This window comes from Nycticebus coucang, chromosome 10 (assembly GCF_027406575.1).
Source record: "Nycticebus coucang isolate mNycCou1 chromosome 10, mNycCou1.pri, whole genome shotgun sequence".
Taxonomy (NCBI): Eukaryota; Metazoa; Chordata; class Mammalia; order Primates; family Lorisidae; genus Nycticebus; species Nycticebus coucang.
This window is the reverse complement of record NC_069789.1, coordinates 60,310,958-60,324,690: the sequence shown is the minus strand read 5'-3', so window position 1 is coordinate 60,324,690 and position 13,733 is coordinate 60,310,958. Positions and strand designations below refer to the sequence as shown.

Sequence of the window (13,733 nt, the reverse complement as noted above, 5' to 3'; positions counted from 1 at the left end):
CCAAATAATCAAACAGTTGCCAAAGCGGAGGAATCACAAGGTCTTGGACTGGCATAATATTCTGGTTTATTAAGTGCTACCTTTCTAGTTCCTGCCCCTTACATAGGTCCCTTTTTAGTTCCTAAGGCACATGTTATGATCTGAGTTTGTGTCCACCCAAACTTCATATGCTGAAATCCTAATCTCCAAGGTGGTGGTATTAGGCAGTGATTAGGTCATGAGGGCCAGCCTTCATGAAGGGGATTAGTGGCCTTATATAGAAGAGGGGAGGAGGAGAGAAAGGGAATGCTAGCTCACACCCCTTCTACCGTGTAAGAACAGAGCGAAGACTCTGCCTATGAGCCAGAAAATAGGCCCTAACCAGACAATGAATCAGCAAGGGCCTTGATGTTGGACTTCCCAGTCTTCAGAACTGTGAGTAATAAATGTCGGTTGTTTATAAGATGCTCAGTTTGTGGTACTTCATTTTGTTATAGAGGCCCGAGTGGACTGTGACAGTACACCTCTGTCTCACTTCCTAAATTGACTTCAGTTTCGCTTTGTTTGATGTCTCTGGAAGTGCTAGAAAAGTGCATATCCCAGAGGTAAAGATTTGTAGCCTGTTCCTTATCCATGAAGACTTTACTCTCTATTGCAACAAAGAGGCCTCAGAGGCCTAAGAAAATGGAAAGAAGGAATGAATCAGTCATCTAAGAAGTCTTTATTTTCCCACTTGGTTTCTTTTGTAGAGCTTGTAGCCTCTGAGCTCAGAAACAGGGTTAAGGTGACAGTGCCAGGAAGGGGAGCCTTTGGGGCTATGCAGTTTCTTCCCTCCAGACTGGGTCTGAGCTCAGGGCAGGATCAGGCACTTGGGAGCCCTTCACCTACAGACAGCAGTGCCTCTCACATGGTTTAAGGAAGGTGGAGGTGCAGGTGAGTCCATCCCCAGGGCTACGAAGAAGGAGGAGCTCCTCAGGAAGGCCAAGCAGAAGCATTAAGACAACCAAGCTCAGTTTTAGCACTGCAAGTTCTTCAGAAGAGGTGTCATGAGTCTTCAGAGACCCAGATGTTTTCCAGGATTCAGTTCCTGGAGGGTTGCCACAGAGAACTGGTATCGGCCAAGGCAGATCTCAGGGGTGGAGTGCCAGGAGAAATGGTGCCTTACATTCACCCCCATTTCAGAACAGGCACCCTTGTGTTGGATTCAAGGAGGATGAATCCTGGGGTGTGTAGTTTAGCCCTGAGATAGATCTGCGGTCACCTGGAAATTATGTTGATGCTGAGATGAACAAGGGGAGTTAGTTCTCTGGGGGAAATAGTGAGGGCTCCTAGTGAAGTTGAGCCTCCGTGTCTGCATGAAGTGGTAATAACCCAGACTGCTTTTGGAAACAACTGAGCTCTTCAGGTGTACTCTGCAAACGCAGTGTGTGAAGGTGTTGGCTATCTAAAATCTGGCCGAGCTCTTTGTCTCGTCTTCTCTCTTCTTTCTTTGGGACTTCCTGCGTGCCCATGGTATTAAGTGAGGTCATGGAAGCAAAGCAGAGAATGATGGGCTTCCCTAGAGAGTAGTTGGGGTGAGTGGCTGGCAATTATGCAGTCAGGGGGAGCTTTCTTGGCCTCTGAGTAGTCCCCATACATTCCTTCTTCCAGACATATCAACTGCCAGGCCTGGTTACCTCTGTAGCTTGTTCTCAGGATACATGGGTAGAAACAAAGGTAATCCAAGTCCTCCTTCTCTTTGGTAGGGGAGGAGGGGGGGGTCCAACTTTCACAGATGGAAGAGGATGCTGAGACTTTGAAGTCAGGACCAGACTTTTCCCCACTCTTGTATCTGGCCTGTGCTTGGGCTGGGCCCAGGTGGAGGATGAGCATGGAATCACGCTCCTGCCAGCCCAGGAAGGAGATGCAGCTGGAATGGCTGCTAGGAACTTCTCTGATTGCCTCCCCTTATGGCAGCAAAGCACTTTATGTCCATGTTATAGATGAGGAAACTGAAGCTCACAAATAGCATCTCAGAGGAGACCAGAATACCTGGGCTTCTTTTTTGTTGTAAGTGCCAGTTCCCATCTTTAAGTTCAGAGAGAAATGGGGGGGGGCTCCCACTATGGTCCATTTGGGGCCACTAGAGGAAGCAGAGGAGTAGCCAGGGGTGAAAACCTGGAGTCTGGCCCCTTGTCCTTGCTGGTACAGCAGCTCCCTGTGGCTGCAAATGCCCTACATTGCTTCCCCTTGCCCACCCATAAGATCCCACCAGATCATGCAGCCCCCTTTCCCCAGACCCACCTTCCCAGGGCTGAGATGGAGTGAGCACCTGGGCTGGTGGAGGTTGGTAGGGGTCAGGGGCTGGGCTCCTCGGGCAGCTGGGCTGCATACAAGGCCAAAGTATGATGCAGGAACTGGTATTGCTCTGCAGTCTGGATCATACCCCCTCTGCAAGGAGAAACACAGCAAACCATGAGTGAAGGAGGGTCAAGGTGCTTGCTGAATGGCTCAAGTCAAACATCCTTGTAGTCCCATTGGGAAAGTCCTGACTTTCTCTAAGAACATGCCACTTCTTCACACATACTCATCCTTTATACTTCCTACTCCCCACGCTGCCCCTCAGACCTTCTTCTTTGAAGAAAGCCCTCTACCGCTCACACCACCTGTGGCTGGGTGTGCGCAGGGGGAGCTGTCTTCCCACTGACACTTTGTCTTCCCTAACACGCTCAGCTCCTGGGGCCAAAGCCAGACCTCTGGTCCCTCGGTGGGGACCCCCAAGTTTCCCTCTCGCCAATAATCTTAAAAATAAAAATAGTGGGGCGGTGCCTGTGGCTCAAAGGAGTAGGGTGCCAGCCCCATATACCGGAGGTGGTGGGTTCAAATCCGGACCCCGGCCAAAAACTGCAAATAAAATAAAATAAAATAAAAATAGTGATTCTATACATTTATAGAGTAGTGCCCATTTCAAAAATACTTATAGAAGTTTTTTTTTTTTGAGACAGTTTCATTATGTTGCCCTCGGTAGAGTGCCATGGCGTCATAGCTCACAGCAACCTCAAACTCTTGGGTTTAAGCGATTGTCTTGCCTCAGCCTCCCAAGTAGCTATGACTACAGGAGCCCGCCACAACATCTGGCTATTTTTTGGTTGTGGTTGTTGTTGTTTGGCAGGCCTGGGCTGGGTTTGAACCTGCCAGCTCCGGTGTATATGGCTGGTGCCCTAGCTGCTGAGCTACAGGCGCCGAGCCACTTTCACAGAAGTTAATTCATTCCTTACAACAGCTTGATAGCTCCTTGGGGCAGGAGCTCGTGGAAATGAGTTCCCCAACAGCAGGGACCACATTTATGTATCCTCCAGCAGATTGGGAGATATCTTCATCAGTCTAGATAAAGAAATAGGGGCCGGGTGCTGCCTGTGGCTCAAGGGAGTAGGGCGCTAGCCCCATATGCTGGAGGTGGCGGGTTTAAACCCACCCCCGGCCAAAAACTGCAAAAAAAAAAAAAAAAAAAAAGAAAAGAAAAGAAATAGGGGCCCAGAGAAGTAGAGTAACAGCTCAGTGAGATACAAGTTCTCTGCCTACAAACCCAGTGAGCTTCTGCATATTACTTGTGGCTACTTAGTATCTCGAACCAAACATTACCAACTTTTGTCTGTGTAGAGAGTTTGGGAGAAAAAAAAAAGATTGAAGGCTCAGGGTAAATCCATAAAGTGGCATGTTTAATTCCAGAACTTTAAGCCAAAATTTCAGGTAGAGATTTTTTTCCTGGGTGTTACTTGCAAAATCCACAGCTCTTTAAGCAAAAGGGTTCCCTTCCTTGCTTTTGATGAGTGCTTGATGGTCACGTGCCTAGCAGTGCTCTGAGGCCCAGAGACACGGATGACACTTTTTAATGTTGTCGGTCTTGTTTACATCTGTGGACCTACCTGTCTAGCCGCAGTTGGCACACGATGCCCAGAATGTCCACTTCCCCTCGGGTCTTCAGCTGTTGACAGCCAATTCGGGTGGCGATGAAGCAGCCAGTCCGGCCAATCCCTGCACTGAATGTAGCCAGGGAGGGGATGGGAAGGTCACACGAGGTAGACCTCAAAGAACGTAGAGTGTGGGTGGCGCCTGTGGCTCAAGGAGTAGGGCGCCGGTCCCATATGCCGGAGGTGGCGGGTTCAAACCCAGCCCCGGCCAAAAAAAAAAAAAAAAAAAGAATGGAGAGTGAAATGGGACCTAATGGTGCTCTATTTGGGGGGATAGGACTGTGGGGGATGGAGAAAGGCAGCAATGCTTCAGATTCCAGACCCCCGGGGTGCCTGTGGGAGGCAGGCTATGACTAGCACCTTGTGCTGAGCCTCTGCAGGCCACCTTCTGGTCCCTGTGAACATTCTGACGATCTCTCTTCTGCTTAGCAGTCTACAGCGGTTTCCAGCTGACAGTCCCCCACTTGCGCACTTGCTGACCTCTTGCGCCTGTTATCTAACCATGACTTCCTTTCCAGTTTGGACCCATGTCCCACAGCTGCCAAGGCTCAGCCCTTTTCCCACCTCAGTTCCCTCCCACACTCATCACCCTGCTCGCCTTATCTTGCCCTTTTTAAATTTCACAACTCTCTCAGGCCTCCTCTTCTTCTAATAGAAGCCACGAATGACCTTCTAGCATCTATGCCCTGGTGCCACTTGTGAGGGGGTTGGGCGACCCCTCTGTCCCTACTTTTGCCTCCGTATTCTGTTTTATTTAGGATACACATTCCAAATGGTCTCCTGCTCCCTTGCACCACCCCTTACTCCACTCCAACCCCCTTTTCACTCTGTAGCCAAAGTACTCTTTCAAAATGGCAAATCTGAGTGTCTTAGCCAGTCCTACAAGGTCCCTCATCATCTTGCCTTCATTTGCCTTCCAGACTCATGTCTCATCATTACACCATATGTCAGCAGTCTGCAACCGTTTTGGCAACAGAGATGGGTTTCATGGGAGACAAGTTTTCCGTGGTGGTGGTGGGGGCTTAGATTCTCATAAGGAGATCCTTCTCATGCACAGGTTATGGTAGGGTTTGTGCTCCTGTGAGAGTCGAATGCTGCCGCTGATGTAATAAGAGGAAGAGCTCAGGTAGTAACACGAGCAGTGGGGAGTGGCTGTAAGTGCAGATGAAGCTTTCCTTGCTTTTCCACCGCTCACCTCCTGCGGGGCAGCCCAGTTCCTAATAGGCCATGGACTGGTATTGGTCCACAGCCTAGGGACTGGGAACTGTAGCCATAACATGACCTCCAGGCCCAACCTCTAACTCTGCTTCCAACAATGTATCAATTTTTAAACTTATTCTCTGGGCCCTTCCATATGCTGTTCTCTCTACCTGGAACACCTCACCTTTTCCCTCTTCACTTGGCTAATTCATGTTTCAGGTCTTAGCTTGGATGTCCTTTCTCCTGTATACTTTCTCTGGCTAAAGTCTGGGTTAGGCAACTTGGGGCTATGCTCCCCCATCATACCCCCATCACAGCATCACATTATGTTGTCTTTAATTGTTTAATCAGCTGTCTTTCCCACCAGGCTGTAAACCTGTCAGGGAAAACCAAACTCTTTTGTTCACAGCTGTCTCCTTTGCATCTAACACCATGCCTGACAGTAATAGGCTTTCAATAAATATTTTTGTATGAATACATGAGTTCCCCACCAGCGGGGATCACATTTATGTATCCCCCAGCAGATCGGGGATCACATTTATGTATCCCCCAGCAGATCGGGAGCTTCCCGACAATCCATCCCCTCTCTGGATTGTGCACAAAGGAGGTAAAAAGAGCACTTGCTAAATGATCCTGAGACTCCTGTCCAAGTAAGAATGAGGCCTGCTTGATGTGGTTCTGATCAGACCCCTTCCCAGGAGAGAACCAGGGGGCAGGGCAGGGGAGCACAGCACACAGGGTGCTGTGGAGGGAGGGGCCACGCACCTGCAGTGGACCACAATAGGCCTGGTGTGGGAAGCTTCCTCTGGGCTCTCCTCCACCTCAGCCACCAAGCGCAGCAGGGGTCGAGCTGATTCTGGAGTCTGGTGGTCAGGCCAGGCAGAGAAGAGGACGTGCTTTACTGACCGGCACTCTTCCTGATGCTGGGTTGGAGACAAGGCATGAGAATCAGAATCAGGCTGGGGTTGGGGGTGCTGCCCACCTTCTTCTCTGGTGCCAGAGGAGGGCACAGGCTGAAATTTCTCTATGGGGGAGTCATTGGGTCAAAGCAGGCAAGGTTGGCACTTTTCTTGCTCATTGTACTCCACCCCAAAATGCTGGGAAGGAGCATTGTCCTGGGAGAGGAAAGACCTAAGTTCAAGTCCTAATTTTGCCTCTAACACATGACTTGGACAAGGCCCATTTTATTCAACTAGAAAATGGGGACAGTGATATCTAATTTCCAGGATGTTTGGAGGAGAATGGGTTGCTAGAGAAATACTTTGAAAAATGTAAAACACCATATAATCCCAGAGGGCATTTTAAAAGCACTTTGAAATGTGTCATTATGCATCTATTCCAACCTCCTCTCATTCCTTCAGCACAACTCCTGGACCCTACTTCTCCTCCCTCGGACCATTCAGAAATCAAGACTGATTTCTCTTGGTTTCTAGTTTGTTTCTTGGCTCTGTCCTGTTACACTAGAGGCTCCCTGAGGAGAGTCCAAGTTTCTCTCTTTGTTCTATGGCTTAAAATGATATTTTAGATGTGGGTTGTTTTTTTTTTTTTTTTTTTGAGACAGAGTCTCACTATGTCACCCCAGTAGAGTGCTGTGACATTATAGCTCACAGCAACCTTAAACTCTTAGGCTTAAGCGATTCTCTTGCCTCAGCCTCCCAAGTTGCTGGGACTGTAGGCACCCGCCACAATGCCCGGCTATTTTTAGTTGCAGTTGTTTAGCTGGCCCAGGCTGGGTTTGAATCCGCCACCTTTGGTGTATGTGGCTGGTGCCGTAACCACTGTGCTAAGGGCACCAAGCCAGATATGGATTTTTTTATTTTTATTTTTATTTTTATTTTTTTTATTGTTGGGGATTCATTGAGGGTACAATAAGCCAGGTTACACTGATTGCAATTGTTAGGTAAAGTCCCTCTTGCAATCATGTCTTGCGCCAGATATGGATTTTAAAAGGTTTTTATGAGTAAGCCTATGGCTTCCAGTGAAGACTCTGCTGGAGTTCCAGAGATGCTAGGTGTGGCTCAACTTCCCCGTGGACTAGGCTTGGCCCTGGGATAGTACCTGGATGGTGAGCTGCCGCACAGTGTATTCTGCATGCTCTTTCATGTCCTGGATGCGGATCCGGAAGGGTCCATAGGTTTCCTCTTCTGTGGGCCAATAGTGGACACATTTCTAGGAGGGAGATTGGGGTTAGAAGAGGGGCAGCCTGTCATCTGGAGCGGGGCCCAGGGCAGCATAGAGGTGGGTGGTATCCCCTCCCCATGATCCACTCCTACTGGGGGGGATCAGCAACCGGGACGTGGCTCTCCTGAGCTTGACACCCTCAGATGAAATGTTCACCCTGTCCCATATTTTGGCTGTGAACAGCTTCCCTGGGGTGCATCTCAGGGACCTTTCTGAGAGGTGTGAGCCAGGGCTGGTTCTCAGGGAAGCCTCTGGTCCTGAGCTGTCCTGCCTGGGCATGTGCACAGGGTGGTGTGGTGGGGGGAAGGCATAGCCCTTTCCAGGTTCACCAAGGACTGTGGCTGTGCCTCCTACCTCCTTGCCCTCTCGGAGCTGAGTGAGCATGACAATGGTGGATACTTCTTCTTGCCATACCATCTCCCAGAAGTCCGACACTGTGTTGGGCATGGGGCCTTGGGTTGCAATGTAGACCTTCTCCTGCCCATCATAACCCTGGAAAGGCGGAAGCACAGGAGAAGAGGTGGCAAGCAGTGAAATTAGAGCTCTAGGGAAATCCCAGATTCTGCAGCTGCTGGGATCAGACTGAAGCCAGTGAACACACACACATAGACACGCCTATGCACAGATGCACATCCAGAAGCCATGTGGTGGGAAAGATGTACATTCTGGAGTGAGGATGGATCCCTGTTCTGCTATTTCCAAGCTTTGCCACTGGAAACTGGTTACCTAGTGTCTGTAAGCCTCAGTTTTCTCATCTGTAAAATGGGCATAATAATATCCATCTTGTAGGAATTCGTGTGGATTAAATTCATTAAGGTAGATCAAGAGTTGAGCATATAGCAAGTACTCTAAAATGTGCATTCCCTTCCTCTCCTGTGGCATTCTTCTAGCACGAAATACCAAAACAGTGGTATTTAGTATTGCTGAATGATGATTCACTTTTGCATGCTACTTATATATATTTAGTAGCAAAATATAGCACCCTCTCTGTAACCTGTCTTTTTCCCTTTCAGGATCCTCAGCTTCCTGTTCCTCAAATGATGGTGAAATCCAGACCATTTCACCTGGTTTTGGCCAGCAAATGGAAGATTGTGTTTTCCCACTGCTTCCCTAGCTAACAGCTTTTCTCTTCTCTGCTCTCCTGACCACAGTTCTGCCCACTTTGAGCCATTAGGGAGCACTGCAGCTGGAAGATACTCTCAGACACCTTCAGACACAGCCCCACCCCCACCCCATTCCCCATACTGCCATTGCAGCCCTGCCACTCACTCGAATGTAGTTGGCATTAATGTAGTCTCCATCCTCCTGGCTCTGTTCCCGACCAAGACAGACACGGCTCTGGGGATCTAGAAAGTAAAAATCAGTGGAGATTAGAGGTCAAAACGTAACCAACTAATGCAGACTCCAGCAACATCAGAAAGAAGAGAGTTCCTGTGATCATCACGGTACCTCGTGTATAGCAGGTAGCCTGATACCCAATGAATTATTTTATATGTAGACAATTGGGAGCCATAGAATGTTTTTGAGCAGGAGAGTGACACGATTGAAGCAATAATCTGGGACAGTTAACTGAAGAAGGGGAATGGAGCAGCAGAGACCAAATGGGAAGATCAGTCAGGATTTAGAATAAGATTATACCAGTAGAAATGGAACAAGAGATGTTGTAGAGGAAGGCTTTTTTTTTTCCTGACAGGGATTATGGGATTCAGATGAGTGACCTGCCTAAGATCATGTAGCAGTGAAATGGGACTAGAACTCAGATTTCACTCAGCCACAAGGCATTATGGCCTTTCCCTCTAAGGGTGGTGGGAGGCAGTACGTAGTATTTCTCCAAATCAAATCCAAACACTGATGAAGAAATTGGCTTATAAGGAAAGGAGAGGAGACTTGCTCTCTCTGTGCCAGCCTGGTTATGGACAGAGGGTACCCCACAGAATCTCAGGCAGAAAGACTTTTCCCCTCTCAGGTTGCCTGCAGTACTCTTTAGAATTAGGCCAAGAACATTAATGTAGTGTATTAAAGTAGAGTATTAAAGCAGGAGGGTTACTCCTCCTCACAGCTTGGATGAGTGCTAGAAGCCCCTTGATGTGCCCATGCAGGCAGAGGGCATACCAGAAGGGTTAGTGGTAGGCAGCACCAGTGTGCTCAGCTGAGCTATAAATTCTTCTGGGAGTCACTAGAGGTGGGCTAGCCCAGTGAGGCTGCTCTGTTGGGAGAGAGGAGGGAGGGAGAGGCTCCAAGGGCCTTAAGGTCCAGAGGCCTCTTGCCTACCTCAAAAATGGACGGTGCTAGCCCTGGGTCTGTCAGCTTGTAGGGTCAGCCCCTTACAGCCCAGGTCTGTTGTCCCAACCTCTCATTGCTCTCTTGCAGCTACTGCCCGGCCTTTGTCTGACTTTCTCATTGCCCTCCCTTCTGATGAGGTCTTTTCCACTGCAAAGATTTGCCAGGCCTTTTCCATGTGAGAAGAAGATGAGGAAGAAGGTTTGGTGCAACTAGCTGTGCGATCATGGACAAGTTATTCAACTTCTGTGTGCTTCAGTTTCCTCATTTATAAAATGGGCTTACTAGGATCAGAGTATCAATTTTGTGGGATCATTGTGAGAAATGAGTTCATTGAAAGGATTTAGAGCCATGCCTGGCCCACGGTGAACATCTGCAAATGTTGTTGTTGCTGTTGCTGTGGTTACTGCCTCTTCTTCCCCTACCTGGGTATGGTCTGGGATTTCTCAGCTAAAAGTAAGGCAGTCCTTCCCTGGGGGAGGCTGTGCATCCTGCCTCCCGAAGTTCTCCAGCCCCAGCGCAGATCCACCTCCCTCGATCCCACCTGCAGTCCTTACTTGGCAAGATGGTCTTATATCGGTCCTTGGAGGCGTGGCCAGGGATATCCAGGTCTTCGGGGCTGACAAAATTTGAAGGAATCTTCTGGCAGGGGGAGGAAGTGAGTGAACAGTTGATACCCTTTCCAGCCTCCTCTTTTCCTCTCTACCCTTTTCTACTACAATTGGGCCCTGGCCATTCCTTCTTGGCATTAGTGTGCAGCTCCAGATGGGGTGGAGGCAGAAGGGAAAGCCTGGGGGTGACCCCGTCCCCCGGGCTCTGGAGTTCTCTTTTCTAAAGAGCTCATGGTGACCATGACAGAATGGGTACAGCTGGCTGCTTCTGATACAGTGAGGTAGAGTGACTCCACGGGGACCCCAAGTTCTTACCAAGAATTCTTCCTCCAGCTGCTTGGGGCTGGGTGGTTGGTGTTGCAGAGCCCAGCGGGTAAGGGGGTGTCCAGCTGTGCGTAGAAAGTGCAGGGTGACCTCCCGGGGTGTGTTCACTGAGCAGATGGGCTCCACGGCTCCCAAGGACCGCACGTCCAGCATCAGAGCCACATTGGAGCCCCGCCTGCAGACACAGCCACCCAGTTCCTAGTGAGCCCCCAGTGTTTGCTTTTCTCACAAGTATTATTATTATAAGGCACATCTGGGGAGGGCGCGCCTTGTCTTTCCCTTTACTTGAAGGCCCAGGGAACTTGTGGGTTCAGGCCCTGCTGTATGCTTTTCTCCCCTTGTCAGTCTGAACAGGGCAGCTTTGAGCCCAGCTGCTCCTTCTAAGGCTGTCCACCTCTTCCTGCTCCCGGCCAGGTCCAGAGGCTCCAAGCTGCATCCAGTAACAAGAAGGCTGCTGGCCTTGCCCCAGGGACTGCTCAGTCTAATCTGAGATTTAGGGACCAGGCTCAGGGCTAACGTGAAACTTTGTGGCTCAAACGTGCAAAGGGCATGCAAATGAGCACTATTGGTTTCCTTTCCCGACTGGAGTCAACAACTGAGGGCCCTCTGGGCTCAACTGTCAGACCTGTAGGTACAGATAGAGGGAAAGGAGTAGCTGAATGGGGGCTAACGGCTGGGGTTGCTCCCTCCCTTAGGAAAGATCTCACCTCTCCTGGAGCCGCACATGCTTCTTGGCTGGCACTTTGGTGGGTGGAGGCTGGGTCATGGCTGCCCCCAAAGACAAGGTCAGCGGCTGTGCTCTGGAGCGCCCCCCACAGGCCAGGACCATGCTGGGGTGGGGGTACTGGGCCCAGGGGAGGCTCACTCAGCCATGAGGTCTGCCTGAAAGACAGAGTCCTACACTGCTGATTTCTGGCCTGGCTGGCTGGCCAGAAGGAGGCTCCCACGACCAGGCCAGCTTTCTGCTTTGTTTTCACTGGGGGTATCTCTATTTGCCAAGAAGTGGCCTCATTTTCACTATGGAAGGGACAGGCTCTCTTTGCTGGGACCCAGGAGGATGGGTAGTCTGGGGTTAGAGTAAGGGCAAGATAAAGGGTAGAGATTAAAGAAGAAGATAGGAAAGAATTCAGAAGGAGGAAGAGGGAGAGGGGAGAGAGGCAAGAGACCAAAGTCCATGGGGTTCTGAGCTGGGTCCAGGTGAAAAAAGGCAAAGGAGGAAATATAAAATATATGTTCCCTAGAGAAGGAGGCTCATATAAACTGTCACTGAGCCAACCGGTGGCCCTTCTCCCAAAGGACGAATTTGAGGTGTCCAGCAGTATTAGAACTACTTGGGAATCCAGAGGTGCCAGGCTGCTGGCCTCTAGCAGACAGGGTCCTTTCCTAACTGCTGGCAGTGCCACTCTCAAGTCTATTTCTGGCTTCTGGGGTCTCCGTCCAGGGAGGTAGGCTGGGGGTGTTTCCTGCCTCCTCCTGCCCATCCCCCCCCCCCGTCTCCCGCCTCTGTAACTGTCACAGGAAATGGCCTCACCAAGCCCTTGAGTGACAGTGCATGGTGAGGCGACAGCTGGGGCACAAGAGGGGGCATGGAGGTGATGGGACCATCTCCTCTGTGGGCACAGTCCCCATCTCCCAGAGCAAGGGTCACAGTGGCTGGGGAGATGGGGGTGTCAGAGTTGCCAAGGCCATAGGAAGATGCAAGGGGACGGAGGGGGCCTGGTTGCAGGTGTGAGTGGTAGAGATCCTCTTGCCACAGGGGGACCTTTTAGCCTCTCCTCTCCTTGCAGCTCCCTGTGGCTTCCCTGTACTTCCAGCCTTGGGGACATCAGGTCTATTAGCACCCATTCCCCAGCCAGGCACTGTAGCACCCAACTCAGCCTCTCGCACACTCTCCTTGGAGATGCCCTCCCATTTCCCCGAAGTTCATACCATCCCAGGGCCATGAACTTCAACTCCCCTCTTCAGGTACTTACTGAAGCAGGTGTGCCCCCCAGGCTGCCTCTTGCCAGCTGTCTGTCTGTCTGTCGGTCTGACTTTTAGGGCTGAGAAGGCTTCAGGAAGCCAGCTTCCTCCCTCCGCCCCTCCTCACTGCCACCCACGCACACCCCAGCTGCATGCTGCCCTCCTGTGTCTGCTGCTGCTGCCACCAGGGGTCGGGTGCCTCCTGCCTGTGCCCCTCTGGGGCCCAAGTCCCTGCTCCCTGAGAATAGGCGAGAGGCTGGGCCTTCCCTGACTACCTGGCTTCCCCTAGCTTTTAAACCCTCTTCCCTCCTGCTGTATTTCTCTTCTGGGTCCTTGTCATTCTTGTCCAGCCTCTGCCTGCTTGCTGGGCAGTGCTCATCTGTCCCCTACTCAACCTGACCTTGGACAGAGACTAATTTCTACTTCTTTGCTTCTGTTCCAGAGTTCACTCTCTGGAAGCCCTTGTAGCTTCAAGACTTGGGAATTCATGGTCAAGTACTGGCCACATCTTCCCAGAGCAAATGTGGCACAGTTTTGGGATGGGCAGAGAAGGAGGCAAGAGTCCATCCTTTGCCAGGAGAAAGAGGGCACAGGGGCACACCCCAGCTCTCAGCTGCCTCTACCTGAGTGCAGGCCAGCCAGTCGGGAAGCAGATAGCAGAGATGGCTTGTGGGAGAGCCTGAGGGGCTCCCCCAGGGTCCCCAGCCACCTCTAGGCCTCCTCCCAGAACCCTGATGTCTACTCAGAAGACTTACAGATGGTGGATAGTCTCTGGCCCTCACACCAGGGGACTTCCATGTCCTCTTCACTGCTGGGATGCCTAGATGCCTGGGGCCTGGGAAGTAGCCCCCAAGTGTAAGCCTCCACTGCCCCCTGCCCTTGCCTGGCCTCAGCAGGCCCCTTGCTGGGCAGCATCTTGGCCGGTTCATGCTCGCTGCACATCTCCTTCTACCTTCTAACATTCCAAGCACCCTTTCCGGCCCCCAACACACACAATCCATGTCTTCTTTCTTCCTCCCACTTCCCTGATTCAGCTGTCAAATGATGACAGCAAAAAAAAAGAATGATGTACAATAGGCACAGGGGGTAGACATGCTGGAGGGGGTGGAGGGAAGGGGGCTGGCCTTCTGCTGGCCCATGGGGGAGGGGAGTTGAGATGAAGACCAAGAATGCCCTTCTCGGGCTCAGAAGGCTCCCAGCAGCTGCCCTTACTCTTATCAGCAGACACAAGGACTAGCTCTTTTCT

The 13,733-nt window shown here is 50.9% G+C and overlaps 1 protein-coding gene across 5 annotated transcripts; it reads right to left on the bottom strand.

Moving 5' to 3' along the window:
- Positions 1–50: 50 nt before the first annotated feature.
- Positions 51–13,346, bottom strand: PTPN7 (protein tyrosine phosphatase non-receptor type 7). 5 transcript variants are annotated; one of them, XR_008383214.1, is made up of 11 exons: positions 12,499–12,814; positions 11,233–11,407; positions 10,517–10,700; positions 10,148–10,232; positions 8,580–8,656; positions 7,665–7,802; positions 7,188–7,298; positions 5,895–6,052; positions 3,885–3,998; positions 2,263–2,409; positions 51–2,101 (listed from the first exon to the last, which is right to left on the bottom strand). XR_008383214.1 is itself a non-coding variant. In XM_053607264.1 (11 exons), exons 2-10 carry the CDS (start codon positions 11,352–11,354, stop codon positions 2,316–2,318), a joined length of 1,083 nt encoding a protein of 360 aa, XP_053463239.1. In that variant the 5' UTR covers positions 11,355–11,407; positions 12,499–12,814; the 3' UTR covers positions 51–2,101; positions 2,291–2,315. The 5 variants fall into 5 exon arrangements, 4 of the variants coding, with proteins under 4 accessions (XP_053463239.1, XP_053463237.1, XP_053463240.1 ...); XM_053607264.1 differs by having other exon boundaries at positions 2,291–2,409; XM_053607262.1 differs by having other exon boundaries at positions 51–2,409.
- Between the last annotated feature and the right edge of the window lie 387 nt (positions 13,347–13,733).

Excerpts from the sequence above, each read along its gene's own strand:
- PTPN7 (XM_053607262.1), bottom strand. The coding sequence starts at position 11,354 with ATGGTCCTGGCCTGTGGGGGGCGCTCCAGAGCACAGCCGCTGACCTTG. Across the intron at positions 6,053-7,187 it reads TGCGGCAGCTCACCATCCAG|CATCAGGAAGAGTGCCGGTC; the intron begins GTACTATCCCAG and ends TCTCCAACCCAG. Across the intron at positions 2,410-3,884 it reads TGCCAACTGCGGCTAGACAG|AGGGGGTATGATCCAGACTG; the intron begins GTAGGTCCACAG and ends TTCTCCTTGCAG.